Here is a 22,275-nt window from a genome sequence, read left to right as displayed (position 1 = left end):
CACTCTCACCACATAAATACAAAACATCCAAATATCCAAAACATTCAGAACAAAGTTAGTAGCCAGGATTCAGGGACACCTACCCACATCTGAACTGTTCGTTATTTTCTTCACTATTTGCCTTTAGAGGGGAAAGGGGGTAGGAGGGAGCTTCCCACGTAAATAATTTACAATAAAATTACTGTTTTTAAAATGCTCTGCTCTTGCTTGGGATGGAGGGATACATTCTAGACACTGCAGCTCCTAGCGTCTGGGTCTGTGGTTTTGGTTAAAATGCAGGTGGCCTTGACTGTAGGATGGTCATTGTTATGCCAGGGAGGGGTGAGGACCAGAGTCAAGGTCCAGTTTTCCGGACTTGGGACCTTCAAAGTCCTGGGATTTTTTTTTCTTTGCAGGTTGAGGGAGGCCTTTACCATCAGGCAGGGAGAGGATGTGAATATGGACAGAGGCCCTAAAACCTAGCTGTCCCCGGTGGTGGGTTCCTTCCTCCTGGTCCCGAGAGCACAACCCTGAATGAAACTTATTTCCTTCTTGATCCAGGTATGGGGGGCGTCGAAGAAGCAAAGGGATCTGACTGGATTCAAACCCAGTCATTCTGCCCGGAGTGAGGCGTGTGGAAGCCGGTGGGGAGATGCGCCAGCCTCGAGAGAGAGCGCCCAGCAGCCCTCCTGGGCATCTTCCTCGGAACCTGAAGTCACCAGCCACCATCTGAACAGCCGCGGGAAACATACTGTGAATTTCCTTTCCTTCTTGGCTCTTCTTTTGCTTTTCCTCTTGAAATGCCTGTTTCCGAGTCAAAACTTGGATTTTGCGCTTCCTGTGCCTCCTTCTCTGTCCTGAATTTTCTTAACACTTTCCAAACTCCACTGTTAGGAGAATTTTAAAACGGGCTCCACTCCATCCTGTTTTGTGTGGCAGTGGTCATTCTTATTGCTGATTCGAGTACATTTATTACCAAGGTTCCCTAGCGTGAGATCTGGTTCATTGTCTCCAGGACGGGTGAGTTTCCCTAAAGGGTTGGAGCAAACTCTGTTAAGATTCGTCCCACCAGGAAGCTGCGTGTGAATGGGCTCTCCGGAGCAGTCCGCTAAGTGAGGTCTAGGGGCTCCCCTCAAGCCCTGGTTGTTCTGGCAAGAGGAAGGAACGTCCTCCTTTTTTGGTCTAACGAAACCTACAAGTTTGTTCAGCCCCCAGGGTCCGCGTGCAGCGTTCCTCTTTCGCATATCCAAAACCTCCTCGGTGGCAGCGGCGGCTGATCCGCTGCAGGTGTCCTGGGCTCGGTACCGAGAGTCAGTCTTCTCCCCGCCGGCTGCCCGTGGCTCGGAGCTCCAGGCTGGCTACCTCGGCATTCCCCCCAATTCTTTGGATTCTCCCGGATTCCGAAGGAAGTTAGGGGGGGCGGGTGGAAAGGAGTTGGGGGAAGACACGGAGGAATGATAGGGGTAAGGGGGGGGGGGAATTTGCCCAAAGGAGATGACATCGGTGACAAGAAGCCAGGTGGGGGAAGAAGGAGCGTTGTCAGAGGCCTCGTGGGAGCCGGGAACCCTGCGCGGGAGCCCCGGGCGCCTAGCGCGCAGGAGTCCATAAATATCACCACAATAGATAACTATAAATATAAATACAGGGAGACACTGAGCTCATCAGTCCAGCGCTTTTTTCTCGGCCCCTTCTTTATTGTTGGTCCGGGAGTAAGGCTCGAAGGCCGAGGAGCTCAGGTACCGGGCGGAGAGTTCTTGTAAATTCCCGGCCAGCGAGCCGGCCATGGTCAGCGGGGCGGAGGAGAGGCGGCTGGCCACCGAGCCGAGCAGCGAGGGCACGGGCAGGCTGAAGAGGCCGTGGCCGGCGGCGGGCGCGCCCGCGTGCAGTCCCCCCGGGCCCGCGGGCCCCGCGCCGGGAGCGCCGCCCACGGCCGGCGGGTGCGGGGAGGCGGCGCTGGCCGGGCCCGGGGCGGCGGCGGCCGCGGCGGCCGCGGCGGCGGCGGCGGCGGCCGAGCCCGCGGCGGCGCCCGCGCCCAGGGCCGGCAGGCTGGGCCCGCGGAGCGCCGAGCCGAGCGCGCCCGTGGCGCAGGGCGGCAGCAGCGCGGGCAGGCCGGGCGGCGACAGCAGGCGACCCTGCTCCAGCAGCCGCAGCACGCTGCACGTGGCGGCCGTCTCCGACACCACCGAGCGCAGCTCCGAGTCCTTGCCCTGGTCCTTCTTCTGCTTCGTGCGCCGGTTCTGGAACCAGACCTTCACCTGCGTTGCCAGGGGCACCGGGGAAGACAGGAGAGAAGGGCGGGAGGAGAAGGGCGTCAAGGCGTGCGGGCTCCCGGCCGTCCCAACAACCCCCCCACCCCTTCCCTAACCGTCGGTCTCACCCGCACCCCGCAACGGGGAGAACTCCCGAGGCCTGGAGCTGCCTGCCTGCCTGCCTGCCTGCCAGAGGGGGTGCCCGGGCCGCCACGAGCGGGAACGACTCGCCGTGCGGGACGGCTCTTACGACGTGGAAACGAACCCGGGGGTAGGAGGTCGAGGGCACGAACAACGGAATACACACGTCCCGGACCCGGGACTCCCGAGCAGATCCCAGGGTGCTCTGAATGGTGGCACGGCCCAAGCCAGGCTGGCCCCTGCGCAGCTGGCGCCCGAATGAGGCCTGAGAAGGGCCTTGCGGGAAGTGGGGTGTGGAAGTGGGAGGGGAGGAGAGTGACTCTGCCCTCCAGGAGCCCGAAGCCCCTCACACATCCGACGGGGATTTAGCCCCAGAAGCCGGGCTCCTGTTGCAGGCTACCAGGGGCTGTTTCTTGCTCCTGAAGTCAGCTGGGACGGGTATTGGAGAAAGGACGCGTGTCTGCAAAAACGGACTCGCCAGGCGTTCTCTGCCTTCTCCCACCACCAGCTGGACGGGAGGAACTGAGTGATACTCTGATTTTTATCACTCCACTGCTCTGCGCCATGAACTCTGGAATCATGGGAGGAAGTCACTGAGGCTGGAGTGAACTCGCCTCTCTCCACCAATCTCCCCTCACTTCTGCTTCCCCCTCACCCAGTAGGTGGCCCAGAACGAAGTTTGGCAGATTAAAAAAAAAAGTTACCCCACATAGATTTTATAAAGTAGGAAGGGTGATAGCTGCAAGGAGAGGGAATGATGACTATGCCAACTTAGTCAAACGAAAAAGAACAAGATAGGTCGCATCCTTGGGTCTCAGCTTCCACCTCAAATGCAACTATGCTCCTCATCTGTTTCCAGGCTAGGGACAGAGAGAGGGACTGGGACTTCAAAGGCTGTTTTACTTAGGCCAAGCTGGCAGCACGGCATGGCATGGTATGGCCTGATCAGAGTGCCCCGGGTAAGCTCTAAACTCTAAAGCAGAGTGGCCAGGCTGGATTCGGAGTCCATGTTTCACCCATCACGGACACAGGTACGGGGTCACTAAGTGAACTAGGCACAGGGCTGGACCCAGTTCTCCACCAGGTGAAGCCTTCAGGATTAGGGAGACCCAGTGTGAGAGACTCCAGCCTGGGGATCTGACACCTTTTCTAACCCGAGGCGTCACTGGCAGCGCCAGAGCCCAGGGGCTTTGGCTCTAGGCCCTCTTCTTGCAGAGTGACCTGGGTGCGGTGTAGGGCGTGGGGAGGAGGAGCTGCAAAGGAAACAAGTGTGTGGAAAGCTGGCTAAAATGGGGGCCCCAAAGAGGAACACACTCAGTTCTTTGTTGAGCAGAATGATTCTCAGGACTGAGGTCCGGAAAGAATTCCAAAAGGACAGCATTGGGAGCCTTCTGCTCTTAGCCCAACCTGGGCAGCCCTGGTAGACTCCCGCCAGGGAAATTAAGGAGGAGGAGAAAGCCTGGGGCCTTTCTTTCCTGTCCTCCCTAGCTTCTCCACCTGCACTGGGAGGCTCTGTCCAGAGGAAGGCCGGTGCAGAGCTGCGTGTGGCCTAGTCGCCGGGTACCTGGGTCTCGGAGAGGTTGAGCTGCCGGGCGAGCTCGGTCCTCTCGCGGCCCACCACGTACTGGCAGCGCTGGAACTCCATCTCCAGCCGGTAGAGCTGCTCCGCCGTGAAGGACGTGCGCGTCCTCTTGGGCCGGTCCAGGTCCAGGCCCTTGGGCAGGATGATCTCCCGGATGGACCCCTTGGCATCTGGGGAAGGGGAGATGTCAGGCGCCAGAACCGGGAATTCCGTTCCCCTCCAATGTCCTGGCGCTAGCCTGCTTTAGGGACCATCTCGCCAGCAGTCTGGAGTTGGAGGGGGCGGGGGTGCGGCCACAGCTGGGGAGCAAAGATCCGGCGTGTGTTGGGGACCAAGAGGCGAACCCCACACCGCTTACCGGAGGAAGAACCACACTTTGCTTTTGCAGAACACTCGGGGCGAGGGGGGGGGGGGATCCATTCCAAACGGGCCGCTTATCCTTCCGGCCCGGGGACCTCGGCTGCGAGGTCTGGATCTCCCCTCCTACCCTGAGGGTCTCCGCACGGACAGGCCGGGGTCTCCCACCTGCGGGCTCCAGCCCCGGCGTGTGCGGACCAAATGGCCCTCCCGCGATCCCCACCTCACGCCCCGGGTCTCCGCGACTCCCCAGCCGGGGAGGAGAGACAGAGTCGCGGCCGGCGGGTCCTGGCGATCCGGAGAGTGGGGGGCGGGGTACGCGCGGGGTTGGGCCGGGGTCTCACCACCGCCCGGCGCACGCCGCGGCGCGGAGCGGGGCCGAGCCGAGCAGCGCGTCGGCCTCGGCGGCTCGGCCACCCGGCCCCGCCGCTGCTCCCGGAGGCTGCGGCCGGCCCCGAGCGCCCGCGGCCCGTGCCTCGTCTCCGCGCTCGGGCGCGCTCGATCGGCGGGGCCAGAGGGAGCCGCGGCGGGCTTCGGGCGGCTCCTCGGGCCCGCGGGGCGCGCGCGCGTCCCCCCCACCCACCCACCCACTCCACCCCTAGAGTTCCCCGCGCCTTCCCCGGGGGCCGGAGGCCGCAGCCCGGAGCCCGGAGCCCAGAGCCCGCTCGGGCCGGCCAGGGTGGCTCCGTCCTAGCCCCGCGGCGCGCGCCCCGGGCGCGGGTCCCCCCCGCAGCGGCCGGCGGGGAGGGCCGGGAACTTTCTCCCAAGTGGCCGGCCGCGCTCGGGCGTCCCCGGGGTGGCCCCCCGCGACCGCGCGCCGCGGCCGGGCGCCCCTGCCTACCTCGGACCAGGATCCGGCGGCAGTAATCCGGGTCGGCGGCCGCGCCGGCTTTACTTTTGTTGCAGTCGTCGGCGGCGCCCGGCGGCTCCTTGAGGAAGGCGGCGGGCAGGCTGCCCTCGGCGCCCTTGCCCTCGCGGCTCTCCTTGTGCGCGCTCTTCGACACCCGCGCCGCCTCCGCGTCCGAGTGGCACCGAACGTCCATTTTGTCTGGTTTCCCGAACATAGGAGAGGCGAGAGCCGCCCGGAGGAGGGGGAACACGGAGTAGGGGGGGGAGGTGGGGAAGGAGACGCGGGGGCCGGGTGGGGGAAAGGGGGGGATCGGGGGAGGAAAGAGGGAAGGAGAGAAGGAGGCAGCGTGGGGTGGGGGGGACCCACCCCCCTGCGAGGCGGCCGGCGGCCGGGAGAGCGGCCGGGAGAGCGGCGGGGCGGCGGGCGCACGGGCCGGGCGGCGGGTCCGGTCCGGGATCCCGGCGGGGCGGCTGCCCGGGGCCCGCCTGGTCCGCGCCCGCGTCCTCCGAGCACGTCCAGCCCCGGCGAGCGGGTGGCGAGCGCGGCGCAGGTCCGAGAGGCGGCGGCGCCCGCCCGCCCGCGACTGAGGCGGCGAGTTGTAGTTGTCCGACACCCGGGGCGGGGGGTGGTGGTGGGGGGGGTGGGTAACGCACGCTCGCGGTGGCAATTGATTACGGGTAATTTCGCGGCCCCCACGTTTCGGTTACCTCATGAATACACTAAATTGTTTGGATAATATATCAGATCGTAATAGATGGTTTCTGTCCTGGTCCCCAATCAAGTGGGGGTTTAGCCAGTGAATAAACGGAAATGATTGGTCTTGCTTTCAGGAAACACACAATCAAAGACCCGCACTTCCAGAAAAACTTTTGACAAGATTCATCCTGAATTGTTCGTACCATTAGCAGGCGTTATTAACTTTCCCTGTGCCTTTGACCCTCCTGCGCGCAGACGGGCTGGAAGGATTTTCTCCACACTCGACAGATAGAGCTGAATGAGGGCGGAGGGGGGGGGAGGGAAAGAGCTAGAAGCCCTCGCACGCCCGGCAGCGCCAGAAAACACTTGCCAGGGCTTGGAGTGGGGAAAGAAAAGCTCCCCCTCCCAAAAAAGAAAAAGAAAAAGTATCCCCTCCCCACTCCGAAAAGCCAAGCTCGCCTCCCCAACAAGTCCTTCTTAACACACCTCGACGCTGACAGCCATCTTAAACTGCCACCTCTCTTCATTTAGTTCCAGCGGGATTTTTTTTTTTCCATGCCTGCACCTCCAGCGGCCCGGAGGCAGCCCATTCAAAGGGCAGCTTTGTACTCAGAGAGAGTCCGGCAGGAGAGGGAGAGGGGGAGCGCGAGCGAGCGCCGATAAAAAAAAAAAAAATCTCAACTGTGAGATCTGCTTCAAAAAAAAAAAAAAGGGAGAGAGAGAGAGAGAGAGAGAGAAAGAAAGTTTTCCCCTCGCTATTTCATTGTCTCTGCTACAATATCTTTGAGAAAAGCAACAGCCAGTAATCCAATAAGAGCATTGATTAGGCTACAATGATTCAATTCAAGCGCATGGCCTTGTGCAAGGAGCATGCTCCAGCCCTTCTCGTCACCTTGCCGGGGCAGAAGCCCTCTCCACGCCGCTCTCCCCATTCATTCCTTTATGGGAAATGCGGAGCAAAAGGAGTGAAAGATGGCAATTATCTAATTGGACTATTAACAAACAGTCCTCCGAGTGCGGCGGTCTGGCGTGGCTCCTGGGCGGGGGAAGGGCCGTGTTCGCTGCCCTCATTCACAAAGAGTGCTGGGGCCGCGGAGGAAAGGGGATTTTTTAAAGGGAGTTGCGGGGGGGTGGGGGGAAGGGGGGAGGTTTAGGGGCGCAGAGGAGAGGTGGGAGGTTCGGCTGAGAATTTTTCCACACAATTCCAAGAATGGGGGCGGAGGCGGGCGGGGAAGGGGAGGGGGCGAGCCGGGGGAGCGGGAGGAGGGCCAGTGTGTGTGGTGGGCTCCGAGGGGCCCGCGGGACCCCGGAGGATTCCAGGGGGCGGGTAGGGGAGGGGGTCGTCGGCCCCGTCCCCCCTTCTCCCCGCCTCTCCCAGCCCCTCCGGAGGAGAACCTCCGGCCGGCTAGGTTCGGGAGGGCGGCCGGGTCACCCTAACTGCCAGTGGACTTTTCTTTTCTTTTTCTCTTTTTTATTTAAACTATTTGATCGGATTGGGGCGCGGGGGTGTCTCGGGGCTGCGTGCGGTCCCGTCCGGTCCTGGGTGAAGCCCGGCGATCGCGGCTGGAGCGCCTCGCAGCCCTCTGTCTCCCGGCCCGGCTGAGGGTGGGCAACCCGGAGGAGAGCGGTGATTGGGAGGGGGGGTGTCCTCCGAGCTGCGGGGTTCCGAAGAGGTGCAGGGGGGGGGACTCCAGACAAAGTGCGGCCCCTCCCCGCCACCGGACGCGACGCTCCCTCGCGCCCCACGTCCAGAGGCGCCGCAGCCGACTCTCTCGGCTCCCGGGTCCCCGGGGTCTGGGCGGTGGGTGATGCCCCCTCCAGTCTGCGGCGGAACCCGGCAGTTCCTGGCGCACCCGTGGGCGGAGTGGGGCTGAGGTCCCACATCCCCGACCTTCGGGCTCTTCCTTGCCCCCTGGCGAGGGGAGAGGGCCGGTGGGCGCACCCCCGACGGCTGGACCTCACCGAGTCCGCCCAGCCCTTGGTTCCGCACGCCTGGCGCCGGAGGAGTTGGAGCGCCCGCGCCCCGTCGGGGGAATAGCGGGCCGCGAGCGTCCCAGACCGGCGACCTGGGCCCAAAGCGGGCCGCATAGGGGTGAGTCTGGGTTTCCCCGCCCCACGCCCCCATGCACCCAGCTCGGCCGCCACCTCCTTCTCTCAACATCCACCGCAGACCCTGGCGGTGCTGGGTCAAAGGCCCGGAGCGAAGCCTTCAAAAATAAAAATGCTTCCAGAATTTGAATTCCTTCTAGTTGGGGAACGCTGTTGCACTCCACAAGGATGCGCCAGGCTCCACGGGATACGCGAGTCCCTGGCTAGTGCCCCCAGCCCCAAACAGCATCGGAGATTCTTGTCTCTCCTCCCTCTTCTAGGAGAGAACAGTGGCACATTTTGGTGTAAGTGGGAAGCCTTTCTCGGATGCTCGCAAATTCTTTGAACTTTCTTAACGTCTTCAGGGGAGTTGCAGAAGTTTTCCCATTTTATAGATGAAAAGACTGCAGCTCCGAGGTCCTCCATAACCCATCTGCCAGATCTTCACACAGAGCTGCTAAGCGCAGAATCAGAACTCAGTTCTGTCTGATTTCAGGGCTGCTCACGTTCTTCCTTCCCTAGTGCACAAGGCTCTGCCTTTTCTTAGTTCAGTCCATCTTGGCTTTGAGTTTTTGGAATCTCCTAGTGACAGTGCTGTGTAGCAGAGACAGCAGAGCAATGACCTGTAATCATGACTAGAATCCAGATTATTAGACATCCCCTTTTAGTGAACTTTATTGGAAACGAATGGAAACATCAACTCCTGGTTTCTGATATTATTTCCAGCCATGACCATTTCTTAGGTGTCTACCACCCTCCTGTATTAAGCTGCTTTGGAATGAAAAAAAAAGTCATTGTCCGGGTTCCTAAGCAGGTTCAGTCAGGACTGGAAGCAATGTTCAGGAAAGGACATTTCTAGACATTTCCGCAGGGGGGGAATCTAGCTCCCAAAGTTGGAGAATTGAACCTCTTAATTGGGTGATGTTGGGGGGTGGAGCACCATTGAGCTTTCTGCTATATAGGAACCTTTCCCATTGTCACCCCCAGTCACTGAAACTACAAATGCCTATTCAGGAAGGGAAGGACATAGGATTTAGGGGGGAAACTATAATACCAGCCATCAGTTACTAACCGTCTGGAGGTGTCAGGACCTGAAACAGGATCCCAGTCTCCCCTAAAGCACTAAATCTCCTGGCCCTCCCCTTCCCTCCTCTTCTCTCTCCTCCCTCTCTTTCCTCTTTTCTCCTCTCCTGTGCCACACGGCTGAGCCCTGTACTCAGGGAACCCACTGCTTCTTGTCAAGACTCAGTTGGCCACGCCCATGGTGCAACTGACCACTGATGGTTCTCTCTGTGCCTAGCCCTTGAAGTAGCCAAACTCAGTAAACAGCCACAGCCTGTTTGGTTTTTTTGATGTGCATGGTGCTTTGGGGAGTAGTTGGGTTAGAAATCTCTGGGCATCCATGGGGGGGAGGGGGATGAGAGATTTCTGAGAGGACAGTGGAGGACAGAAACTCAGGGATGGAAATTTCAGAAGAGCACCTGCTACTCCCATCAAAATGAAAGCAGCATGTCCATGTGAAGAAAGGGGAGAACGTAATTACTTGGATGACAGGAGACAAGCTATTCTCTGCCAGGCATGTGAGAACCCAGGCCTATGCAGGTAAATGTGTTTTCTTCTCTTGGCTGAATCTGCCTCCCTCCCCAGAGACTGCAGGTGCAGACAAACCCAGAATAGAATTGTAGAGCTGGAAGGACTTTTAGAGATCATCTATTCCATAACCTTCATTTGACTTGACAGATGAAAAAAAAATGAGCCTGAGAGACAAAGCGACTTGTTAAGGATTAGACAACTACTCAGGGGTCATCTGTGCAATGAGCCTGGTCTGAACGCAACATTGCCACCAACACCCAGGCTTCCTGGGACCCGAACAAGATAAATGTTGTCTCAGGGATTAGGTAAAATGATGTCACACATACGAGCAAAACCCACAAGTGCTTTTCATATTCCCTGGCTCTGCCTCATTACTGCTTTAGAAAGCAGGAGCAGAGATAGAACACAATGTTTTGCATTTTCATGTTCATTTATCACTGAAGAAAAACATACAAGGGGACACGCAAACAGAAAATTTGAGATCCTCTTAGATTAGGAGTGGTTTGGATACAGCATAACTTAATGTTGGGGACAGGGTTTGTAAAAGAGCCATATCAGAAATTAAGTTGCCGTAGCTTCATTCTCTAATGAATCAGAGCAGCTGATAATGATTAATCAAAAATAAAGAACAACTAGCAGAGATTTTGTACAGAGACTTTCATCCCAAAGTTGTGTGTGGTAATTAATTCAATTTCATCTAATTGTCATCGTCCCACTTCACAGAAGGTTATTGGGGCACTCTAGAAGTAATTGAATTGAGAACTAATACTTGACTGGCACGCTGCTGACCTAGGTTTTAATCCACTGCACCACATAAGGTTTCCCCAGCACCTCCATGAGTGATCCCTGAGCACAAAGCAAGCGCAAGCTCTGAGGATCATCAGGTGTCCTTCCCTTTGCCCAATAAAAAAAGCTGAGAGTGAATAGCCAAAGTGAGAAATGTATCCAAACAACTGCTCTTCCCCATTATAGCTAACGGTGATAGAGAACTAGCCAAGGTGCAGAGAACTAGCTCTGAATCGCTCTTTCTACATGTCAAGCAAACAATCCCATTGCACAACACTTCTCAGCTTGCATTTTGTGCCAAGAACTAAATTCCTTCAATTAGTTTCATGTATTTTGTACACAGAAGCCTCCAATAATTTTAGAATTAGGAGAGAGTGCCTTCATACTCTATTCTTTTAGGGTATACTTTCTGGTTATTTTGCTTCTTTGTCATTTTGTTATTTTGACTCTGCAGTCTATTATTTAAAATTAGCTTACTTTAGTGCCTATGAGGTTGCAGTATAGTGAGTACTGCATGGTGAATACTCTCAATAAGTATTTAGTGTTAGTACTAAATAATAAGTATTTAGTATTAGCACTTTTCTTTGATCATCTTATTGGGGCAGCTTGGTGTTACATCAAATCAGAGATATAGATATCAAGAAGGAACCAAGACCCAGACAAACTAGCTATAAAGTCCAGACAGTCTGTGACAAGTAGGTTGACTTAATACTAATTCAAAACTATATAGCAGTAATAAACAATGGTTATTTGTCAGAGTCATGAATTATATGTCATTCAATCCTCATAACCTGCTGAGAAAAGGGCAATTATAAATACCATTTTGTTGGACTTAAAATGGCCAAATGGCCATAAATTCTTAATTCATTCCATAAAGAGGTGAAGTCTATATCTCAGTTGCTAAATTTGGCTGGTGTCATGGTATGCTTTGATTAATAGAATTGAAGAAGCAACATTGTGGCAGTTCCAGGGTTAGATATAAAAGAACTTGGTAGTTTCTCCTTTTGTTGTTGTTGTTGCTGTTTGTTTGTTTTGGAGTCACACCTAGCAATGCTTACATGTTACTCCTAGCTATGCATTCAGGAATTATTTCTGGCAGTGCTCAGGGGGATAATATAGAATGCTGAGAATTGAACCTGGGTTGGCGGCATGTGAGGCAAACACCTTACCAGCAGTTCTATCACTCCAGTCCTGATAGCTTCGAAATCTTTCGGAATCCAGATGCCATACTGTAAGAAACTATATTGTCCACACTCTTAGGAAGATCAACCATATGGAAAATTGAGATGTCCTAATGTGAGAATATTCTGGCCTTACTAAATCTCCAGCTGAACACAAGGGTATCAACCATACTGTGGGGGGGCAGATAATGAGTCATCTGTACTGAGCCCTGTCCAAATAGAAAAACTTTGAAAATTAGGTGGTGGATATTGTTTTAAGCTATTAAGCAGGTTGTTTATGCAGAAACAGGTAACTGGAATAGCCATATTATAGAAAAAAATTGAGACTCAGAGAGGTGAAGCATGATCTCAGCATGATGCAGTCTGGATTCACACCCAGCAATACCCCAGTTGATGATCCAACCAGTGAACTATATAGTCCCTTGCACAGAATGATCAAATTTTAAAGGATAAGTTTATTTTTGTTCTTTCTCCATAGTGAACATTGTGTAGTGAAAGCTAAACAAGTAAAAGACATAGCAAGTCACCCTTAAGATCCAGTGAATGAATGTGTTAGAGCCGAAAATGGAAAACTGTTCTTTAACATCATTTCAAAAATGGTGTTCTTCATCTTTTGAAAATCAAATAGGACTACCTCACTGGCAGGCAGGTACTGAGCTCCCCCCCCCACCCCAGCTCCTGTTTTTAAGAAACAAAGATGCAAATGAATGGTTCTGCTTTCATCGTTAGGAGAACAGAGCTATATTAACACGGAGGGTAGTGAATGGGAAATGACAACAGGTGGTTGGCTGGCTCTGAAATTCTCCAAGTAAGGCATTCTGGGAGAAGAAAAGGACAGGATGATTTTACTACCTTTTCCTGTAGTCACAGAGCACTTTGAGGTTTTCCAGGAAACTAGCTTATACATTTGTCTCTTTCGAACAGGAGCACATTTGTGTTTCAAAGCATCCTTAAACCCATCATTTTCTAAAATTTCTTACTGCCTGAGAAGCTGTTGGGGCCACTTATCCAACAAGCAGGTACTGAAATCTACTCCTTGCAAGTCTCTAAGAAATGTTTCTCAAAACTGCAGAGTGTGCTTATTTGAATGTGCAGGAACTCTGGCCCAGAAGTCACTAATTCTCCCGATCTTCTCATATCCAGAAGAGAGCCTTGAATGAAGAGAGGTGAAGATAATACCACTGAACAATTAAAATGGGTGTGGGCAAAAGGGCCTGTAAATCACCACCTGGGTTCTTAACCCATAGGAGATCTTCTTGGACCATTGCTCAAAGTCTAGTTATTCTTATTTTAGAATTAATTAATGCTAATTAATGCTAACAATTCCAGCTCTCCCATCTCCTAGCCTGCAGAAGACTACAGGTAGCAAACTGGGAGGGAAAATAATGCTTAAGGCAGGGACACTGATGACAGGAGAATGCCCATTGACAGAACATCTTGGAGAAAGAAAAGCATACCAAATAACTTAAAGATATCACAATCTGGATGACTTTGCTGGCACACAAGTAATTGCAATCACAAATGTCCTTGAAGGCATGCAAGCATTAGAATGCAAAGTGACAGTAGCTATTCAGGGAGCTGACCCTCAAAAGATTAAACTGTATTTTTGCTTAAGAAGGCTGGGAGGCATAGGCAATCTCTGAGAAACATTTTAATATAAGTAAACTCAGAAAAGTGACATGGGTGTCATACCTTGTTCTCTTGCAACAAGGGAAGAAGTCATTGCAATTTAGGAACTCAAAATTATGCCTGGCACAACTATTACGGACTTTTCTTCATTCTCTGCTTTAAACTGGCCAGGAAGAAGTATGTTATATAGGACTGCAGAAAGGAGAAGCAGCTGGGGCTGGAGCAATAGCACAGCGGGTAGGGCGTTTGCCTTGCACGCGGCCGACCCGGGTTCAAATCCCAGCATCCCATATGGTCCCCTGAGCACCGCCAGGGGTAATTCCTGAGTGAAGAGCCAGGAGTAACCCCTGTGCATCGCCGGGTGTGACCCAAAAACCAAAAAAAAAAAAAAAAAAAAAAAGGAGAAGCAGCATGATTTTATCCAAAGGTGCTTTATATCAGATCACAACTTATGCAAGGGAGTCAAGGAAAGCAGAAAGATAAAATGACCCACCTAAAGTCTCTTGGCAAAGCAATCAGTCAAGGCAAAAAAGAGACTACAAAGAAGGGAGAGCCTGGTATATGACAGACACTCATTAGTATTAGCAAAAAGAAGGAAAGAACAAGGGAGACGGTTAACTATTTGTAAAGACCAATTGGTCTAAGAGTTTGTGAGACTCTGCTACCACAGGAAGGGAGAACTGTGGTACAGAGGGGTATCACTGACCCTTTTGGCCACTGTGACCCAAAAAGGAAGCAAGAGCATGCTCCATAGATTGAGGTAACTGTCAGAACAAACACTTACCAGATAAGATAGAAGAGATGATATTGACGGGCTGGAGATGTTCTAATAAGAAATATTGAGCAATTCCTAAAATGCTACTTGGTACTTCCATGGTACTTTGCCTTTTCAAAAGTGGTTCACAAACATTAACTAATTGAACCAGCATGACTTCTGGAGGGTAGAGTTAAATCTCTGCAATCTGTTTGAATTCACTGAAAAAGCTAATAAAAATTAAGGTGTAGGGTTTATGTAGAGGAAGACACAAAATCCTAAGTAGCTTTTGTATTGGCAGCGCTGGAACTCCATCTCCAGCCGGGAGAGCTGCTGGGCCTTGAAGGACGTGCGTATCCTCTTGGGCCCGTCCAGGTCCAGGCCCTTGGGCAGGATGATCTGAAGCTGTTGATGGCAAACTACTGCCCTTGGCCAGATGCAGAGCAGGATTCTCAGCCCTCATTCAAATCTTTGGTTGCCGCTGCCTAGCATGTCCAAACTAAGACAACTTTTTTATATCCTGTTTTAAAATTTTGCCATGGTTTTCTAGAAGTGAAAGGAAGACAGAGCGGGGGTTGGAGAGATGGTATAAGGATTAAGGCCCTTACCCTGTGTGACACTCCCCCCCCCCCAAATCAAAGACGTCATTCCTTTTGGTAAAGAAAATAGGAAGCATTTTGTTTGTTTTATTTTTGTTTGGGGGCCACACCTGGCAATGTTCAGGGATTACTCCTGGCTCTGTACTCAGGAATTAGTCCTGTCAGGGGAGCATATGGGGTGTCCGGGATGAATTCCAAGTCTGCAGCATGCAAAGCAAGCACCCTACCCACTGAACTGTCTGTCTCTCCAGTCTCAACATTGGGGAATTTGTAGGAGTCAGTTCCTCAGGTCCTGACTTGGCCTCAGGCAGAAAAATCTGACCTCTATGTTGATGGCCCATTCAATCTGTCCTTCATTCTTCACTGACTTGACATCCCCATGACTCAATGGAATACCTCTTCTCAGGGAAATTAGTTTAGGATCGAAGCAAAGACAGCTATAACTAAAAATGGAAGCTCTAGGGAAGGAGGAAGAAGCTAGGACCAGGAATTGAAAGGGTCCACTGTGTGCCAGTAGTGTATGTAAAAATCTAAGTAACCAGAGTCTAGGCCCTCTCCCACTGAGCTTCACTTTCTTTGTTGATGGGGGAAGAACAGGACAAGATGGGTCAAGTGCTAGGAGTTGAAGATTCCAGTGCTTAACATTCTAGGATTCTGTGGTTTTTCTGGAAAGGGCCTACTGCTGCCTCATGCCCTAGCGTATAGACATTTTGTTACCATTCCCTGCTCCAACACAGAGATATCTGAATCTAAGGTGACATGGGTGGGAACAGGGCCTTTGGATGGTAGCTGTAGCAGTCACTGTCAGAGAATCCAAGTCAAACATCTCACATGGTTTGCACCATCCATGGCATCCTTAGAACCCATAGTCACATCAGGGAAGCCCAATGATGAGGAAAAGGCTCTGAAACCTCCCCTGCCAAAGCAGAGACCCAAACACCAGGAGGTCAGAGAATATGAGAGAACAGTGACAGGCAGGTGATAAAAGTTTGGGTGGACAAGCACTTTCCCATGGATCTTCCTAGGGTCTGTGACATTTACAGGCGAGGAAACCAAGGCTCAGGGAGTCAGTGACAAGGCTGTAGGAAGCAGAAATGGAGTCAGCACATCAGCCTTCTTTAATGCATGAAGAACACTTCCCTCTCTTACACCGAAGTAGAGAGAATTTAGGCTGATGTTTACCCTGCTAGGTGGACAGCAGGAAGAGAAACAGATGCTTCAGTGGATGCCAAGGCCAGGTCTTCAGCCCTAGGAGAAGAGCAAAGAAAACCAACAGGGGCTGGAGAATAGCACAGTGGGTAGGGGGTTTGCCTTGCACATGGCTGACCCAGGTTCGATTCCCAGCCTCCCATATGGTCCCCTGAGCACCGCCAGGAGTAATTCCTGAGTGTGTCAGCCAGGAGTAACCCCTGTGCATCACCGGGTGTGACCCCCTCCAAAAAAAAGAAAAGAAAAACAACAAAAGCAATGAATGAACTGGAAGCTCAGCCCCTGGGTGTGCTCCAGTTCTGTGGGAAAGGAGTATGGAAAACAATGAAATCAAACAATCAACTCCAGCTGCCAACACAGAACTGATTGGCAGTGGATTGAACATTGTGGTTAGCCTCCTCTTTTGAATAGAAACAGAAAAATCTCTGGGTGCCAGCAAAAGAGGGAGGAACAGAGTCGCAGGCTTGGGACATTAGAGAGTAGTTGAAGTGAACAAGATGTCTGTTTCACCAGAACGATCCCTCCCAGTGTGTTCGAGAAAAGAAGTAGCAGAGTGTGTAGACAGAGGACTCTGAGGCCAGAAGAGAAGTGAGAGCTGGTGGTAGCAAGTGGCCAGGACCTGCTGACCACCTGAGAAGATGGCTACAGGGAAAAGATCATCCTCTGTGGAAGATTTGCTTAGATGGTTGCTGGTTTTTCATTTTTCAAAGCATCTTTTCTGAAGATAAAAATAAAACTGTCTCCCCTGGAGCCTCTCAGCTCAAATAAGTCTGCTTCCAAAACACCAGACAGTCCCTCCTAGTTTGTCTCCCCACAAAATACCTACTTTTCCTCTTTGGGTCTTTCAGATATGCCTTCAAGACAGCACTTTCTCCAAATGGCATTTATTTATTGTTTTATGTTGTGGAATCTCCCCGGCAGTACACAAGAGGTCCAGAAAATGTGACCCAGCGTTTTCTTTTAGATATCCTAAGTGTGAATTCTCAAATTTCACATTATTGTTGTCATTCACTAAATTTACTCAACCTGCTCTTACAAATCCTAAGGACCTGACATCCTTAATTCCCTTACTCTTCACTACAGTTCTGCAAGGTTCCAGTGTTACTAGTCCCATTTTAGAGATGAGGACACTTAGACATGCTGACTTGTCAAAACCAGTCAGCTAGTTAACGATGATGGATATATAATCGTGGGCTTGGAGTGCCATAACAAATCACCACAGATCAAGGGGCTTAAACGAGAGCAATTTATTCCTTACGGTTCTGGAGGCTAGCAATGCGGGTGAGGGATCGTTTCCCGTGAGGCATCTCTGGCTTGTGGACTGGACTTTCTTAGTATATTTCCCTCGCTCACTTGAAAAGAGAAGACTGATTTCTTTTCCTTTTCTTATAAGAACACTGATGTTGAGTGAAGATCTCTCCTTTCACTTCATTGTCTAATCAAAACCTCCCTTCACCTCATTCAACCTTCATTGATTTGATTTGCTCTAGTGGGCACCAGTAACATCTCCATTGTGAGACTTGTTACTGTTTTTGGCATATTGAGTATGCCATGGGTAGCTTGCCAGGCTCTGACGTGTGGGGAAGGTTACTCTTGGGAGCTTGCCGGGCTCTCCGAGAGGGGTGGAGGAATTGAACCCAGGTCTTCCACGTGCAAGGCAAATGCCCGACCAGCTGTGCTATCGCTCCAGCCCCAACCTTCATTACTACCCTAAAGACCTTATTTCCAAGTACTGTTATGTTGAGGCTTCAACATATGAACTGGGGGAAATGGCAGGGAAAGGGGGGACATAATATAGTCCATAACAGTGGGAAGCAATTTCTCCCCTCATTCGTTTCTTTTCTGAGCACCTACTAACTAGGCCACACACACCCTGTATAGGTGGCCAGAGACACTGAAGCGAAAAGGGCGAACAACAGCCCTTCTTGCTCGCCCTTAAACTTCCTCTAGGCTACAGCGAGCAGGTAACTGACAGGGAACCTGTAAATTCCTTAATTAACTAGATCACTTTAAACAATGTTAGTGCTAAGAGAAAATATTGTAGAGGGTGTTGTTGGGACTGACTTTTCCCCAAGCACGTACAGAACCAGGAAAAGGAGTTTCCTAAACAGAGGAAAGGTAAACGCAAAAGTCTTGAGGCAAGACCCGAGGAGGGTCAGAGGAGCAGGAAGAGGACAGACAACATAGAAGAGTCTGGAAACAGCAGGGAGCAAAGAACTTCAGGGACTGGGGCCGGAGAGATAGCACAGCGGGTAGGGCGTTTGCCTTGCACGCGGCTGACCCAGGTTCGATCCCCGGCATCCCATATGGTCCCCCAAGCACTGCCAGGAGTAATTCCTGAGTGCAAAGCCAGGAGTAACCCCTGAGCATTGCTGGGTGTGACCCAAAAAGGAAAAAAAAAAAAAGAACTTCAGGGACTGTGTGGGAGGGATTTTTGTATTTCGGGTTTCCTTTTCTTTTCTTTTTTCTTTTTTTCTTTTTTTTGCATCACACCCGGCATTGCACAGGGGTTACTCCTGGCTTATGCCCTCAGAAATTACTCATGGCAGTGCTCAGGGGACCATATGGGATGCTGGGAATCGAACCCGGGTCGGCCGCGTGCAAGGCAAACGCCCTACCCGCTATGCTATTGTTCCAGCCCCTTGGGTTTCCTTTTCTAAGGTGTCAGTTTTCAAATTTGTAAAATGAAACCAGTTAGATCCCATAGCTAAAGTCCCTTTATATGTAATATTTAATATGGATATGTAATAAATGTATTAAAGTGGGATATAAAATAATGTAACTGAAGGTCTTTGGGGAAACCTTCTCCATCTTCTCCTCCCCCTGTCCCTCCCTCCTACCACGGAACCAATATACCAAACTATTGAATTTGACATTTCTCATTTCTAACGTTTTTTGTTCAGTCTCTCACTTTTTTTGTAGTTGTAGTTGACAGATAAGATTCTACACAAACCATACCAGGTGTTTTTTTGTTGTTGGTATCCTATGAGTACTCTGGTATAGTTGGTGAGTTCCCCCTTTTCCCATGAACAAGGTGAGATTCAGCCTGGGTTACGCCATGGCACTTATCATCTTGACCAAGTTCATTGCATTTCATGCCTTGCTTTCAAATGCTAGATATCTTTCCATGCACATACAGTCAACATCAGCCTCTATGTTATTGAGAGCAGGGTGAGGTCATACATAGGGCTCAGACTTTATTCGAAGAAACAGTGAGGAAGGAAAAGTAACCACATGATAGAGAGGCTCCTAAAGGCACAGGTAATGCAGGATAAGGGACAGGGACACAGGGATTAGATCTAAAGAGAAGAAGGACAGGGTTGAAAGGGTGCTTGCCTTGCATGCGGCAGACCCTGGTTTTATTTCTGGCACCATTTATGATCTGTTGGAGCCCCACTAGGAATGATCCTTCAGCACAGAGTCAGGAGTCAGTCCTGAGCATCACCAACCCTAAAAACAAATTAATTAATTCAGAAATGATAAGTCATTCTGGGCTGGATAAATCGCTCTGGGCTGGAGCGATAGCACAGCGGGTAGGGCATTTGCCTTGCTGACCCGGGTTCAATTCTTCTGTCCCTCTCAGAGAGCCTAGCAAGCTACCAAGAGTATCCCTCCCACACGGCAGAACCTGGCACGCTACCGTGGTGTATTCAATATGCCAAAAACAGTAACAAGTCTCACAATGAAGATGTTACTGGTGCCTGCTCGAGCAAATTGATGAACAACGGGATGACAGTGACAGTGATACAGGAATGATAAATCATGTCCAATAGGGAATCAAAAAGGAGCTTGATTAATCAGACCTTGTGATAGAGCTTTATAGGCACCATCTTGCTCTTAACAAGCCAAATCCCTGATATTTGAAAAGCAAAATAAATAAAGGTCCATTTGTGCCTGAGAAGTCTTCCATGATCTAGGTCCTAAACAGAGACAGAAATCTCTACGGAGAATTCTTCCTAGCGTTGGAGTGAGAGTAGGAAAAAACCACAGGGCTGGGTCTTGAGTGGGCAGTATTATTCACTGGGCCTTGGGGAGGCAGAGAATAATGATAATCACTAAACTTGTAGCTGAATACTAAAACGTTTGAACAACAAAAAAAAGTAGAGCACTATTACTTCCTCTTTATTCTCTGAGATAAGGCAGCAGAAGCTAAGAGCAGTGAGTAAACTGCTCAGTCACTGGCAGGAAATGGTAGATGAGGATTCCAACATAGGTCTATCTGCCTCCAAGCTCCAATGAACTCAAGTCTTCCAATGACTCTGCTGGATCCAGTAAGACCTGGGCTCTGAGCTGTTTCTCCACCAGTCCGGTAAAGATAGGTTTGCATAGATTCAGTCTCTGGGGCGGCTGGAGACAGACTATTTATTCCCATCTCAGAGCAAAGCAAATGACCTTGATCTCATTAGCACCGGCTTAATCTCCTCAGGTAGCCAGATTTAGCCAATTAAACTTTTATTATAAGCAGCTGTTTCATTTGTGCTTCCCAGGTTACTCATAGCTAAACATGAGTAATAGAATGACAGTTATTACTCATGTTTAGCTATGAGTGAACCTGAAGAGATGCTGACAGTTACTTTGTCTCAAGTCCAAGGGCAAAATACAGCCTCAAATGTTCTATGGGGTCTTTAGCTCTAGGACAAATAAGTTTTGGCTTGTTTGTTTTTTGCCACTTAAACCTACCTTAAGCTATGTAACTTTCCCAAATGAAAATGCTTAGTGTTAAAGGCCTGTGTAGGTGAATGTAAAGAAGTGTTTTTGGCAGATTCTTATTTTCCCCCCTATTCTGCTGCCTGAGTCCACTATTATAATAGATCTCAAGGATGGCAAAATAGCTCCAAAGAATTTGTGTTCATCAATGTTGATGACAAAAATGGGAAATATCAACATCAATGTTAACTACATATATAGATGTGGTTTGATATAATATGGTATATGATGTTATGTAAAAAAGGAATAATAGTCATATAAAATTTACCAATGTGTTTAAAAATAATTCGAGATAAAGGAAATGTCAGATTTTGTGGTTTCTAAGCTTCTGCGGCTTGACAGCCAAGAACACAATGTAAAAACCTTTTAGGACTTGCTATTCAATAATCTGAAACTTGAAAAATAAGACAACTATAAATAAATCCCATCTAACTGATTTAAATTGTAGAACTCCTGCAGCTCAAACAACCCCCCTTCCCGGCCATGGTGTGATTCTTCTTGATTGAGAATCGAGTTTCAGGGCTACTTCTAAGAGAATGGAATTACAAAACACAAGATAGCAGGTTCTTTTAAGAAAATATTGTCACCAGGTAGCCCTGCTGGATGTCAAGTGAATGGGTCAGAAACTCAGTCGGAAACTCCGCTTAAGGAAGAGCAGAACAAATCCCCCTTGCCTGGGCGACCAAACAGAGCATTGTTTTAGTTCCGTGGGAGATAATGACAATGGAATAGAACATTGTTGCGGGTAATGGTCTCCTGCTGATGGGGAATGTGGAGGTAAAACTGAGGTGCTCAGCAAAAACAAATAAGAGTCTGAACTGCTACCTTCTTCCTGAAGCAAAGAACTGTTGGATCCAGGAACTGAGCCCCGCCTCGAGACTTCCATTTCGTTATAAAGTCTCACGTTTGGAGGTCTTCTGGGCTAGGGGAGTTGCTGGGAGTAGGGAGCCCGGGGTGTAGGGTGTGGGGCAGAGACGGAATGGTCTGTTGGTTAATGTTGGCTTTAGAAACTGACTTAAGGGACTATTTCAAATTTCAGCAGCCCCTACAGAAAAAATTTTTTTTAAATCTTGTTTCAAGACCAACAGAGATCAATCAACCTGTCTTCACAGCACACCTTTTGCTCCACTCATTTTATGCCAGCTGATCACACGGACAGATTGTCGAATGGTACAATGTCGAATCTGTGGCAGGAAGAAACCTTGATTTTGTAAGTCTTAATCAGGGCTGCCTGACGAATGAAACCAGTAAGCCAGTCATTGGATGCTGAAAGTAGTTTCTCATTTTCTCTTTTTTACCTTGGAAACTACTATGGAGATTCTTGGGCTTAACTTAATTCATGATTAAAACAACACGACTTGAAATAGAATAAACATTGAAATAGGTCTTGAATTTTTGGGGGGGTGGGGGAAACAAATACCCTTTTATATTTGAAACAACTTGACATCCTTCAGCCAACTGAAGCCTTTTTTTTTTTTTTTGGTACAACACCCATCGAAAACTCTAGCACAGACAGAAAAGAGTGAAGGCAAGCTGGCAGTCTTCTTTCATTCGACAAACTTCTCCAATCTCCATGAGAGCTGGGCAATCTCCGTGAAAGCAATGCATTGAAATGTTGTGGTCCGATCTATCTTTGTTGTTAATGAGACATTTTACGAGGGTATTTTTTTTTCTTGGGAAAAAAATGTTTGAATTGGGCAAAACGAATGGGAAGCAGAAATTTGAAAAAAAAAACACATACAACTCCGGCCTGCACTGATGATTGATTTGCTTAGAATTTTCTGGGCAAGCAGTCCAGTTCTGATGACCTCCATTTCTCCTCTCACCCGAAAGTCTCTCTTCCTTTGGACTAATACAGGAAGGTTCCTTTGGGGA

The 22,275-nt window shown here is 50.4% G+C and overlaps 1 protein-coding gene across 1 annotated transcript; it reads right to left on the bottom strand.

The window, feature by feature from the left end:
• Positions 1-5: 5 nt before the first annotated feature.
• VAX1 (ventral anterior homeobox 1) lies at positions 6-5,727 on the bottom strand. The gene is made up of 3 exons (XM_055119254.1): positions 5,150-5,727; positions 3,934-4,121; positions 6-2,234 (listed from the first exon to the last, which is right to left on the bottom strand). The coding sequence occupies exons 1-3, from the start codon at positions 5,370-5,372 to the stop codon at positions 1,641-1,643; spliced, it is 1,005 nt and encodes a 334-aa protein (XP_054975229.1). The 5' UTR covers positions 5,373-5,727; the 3' UTR covers positions 6-1,640.
• Positions 5,728-22,275: the final 16,548 nt, after the last annotated feature.

This window comes from Sorex araneus, chromosome 11, assembly GCF_027595985.1.
Source record: "Sorex araneus isolate mSorAra2 chromosome 11, mSorAra2.pri, whole genome shotgun sequence".
NCBI classification, from domain to species: Eukaryota; Metazoa; Chordata; class Mammalia; order Eulipotyphla; family Soricidae; genus Sorex; species Sorex araneus.
This window is presented reverse-complemented; position numbering and strand designations above follow the sequence as displayed.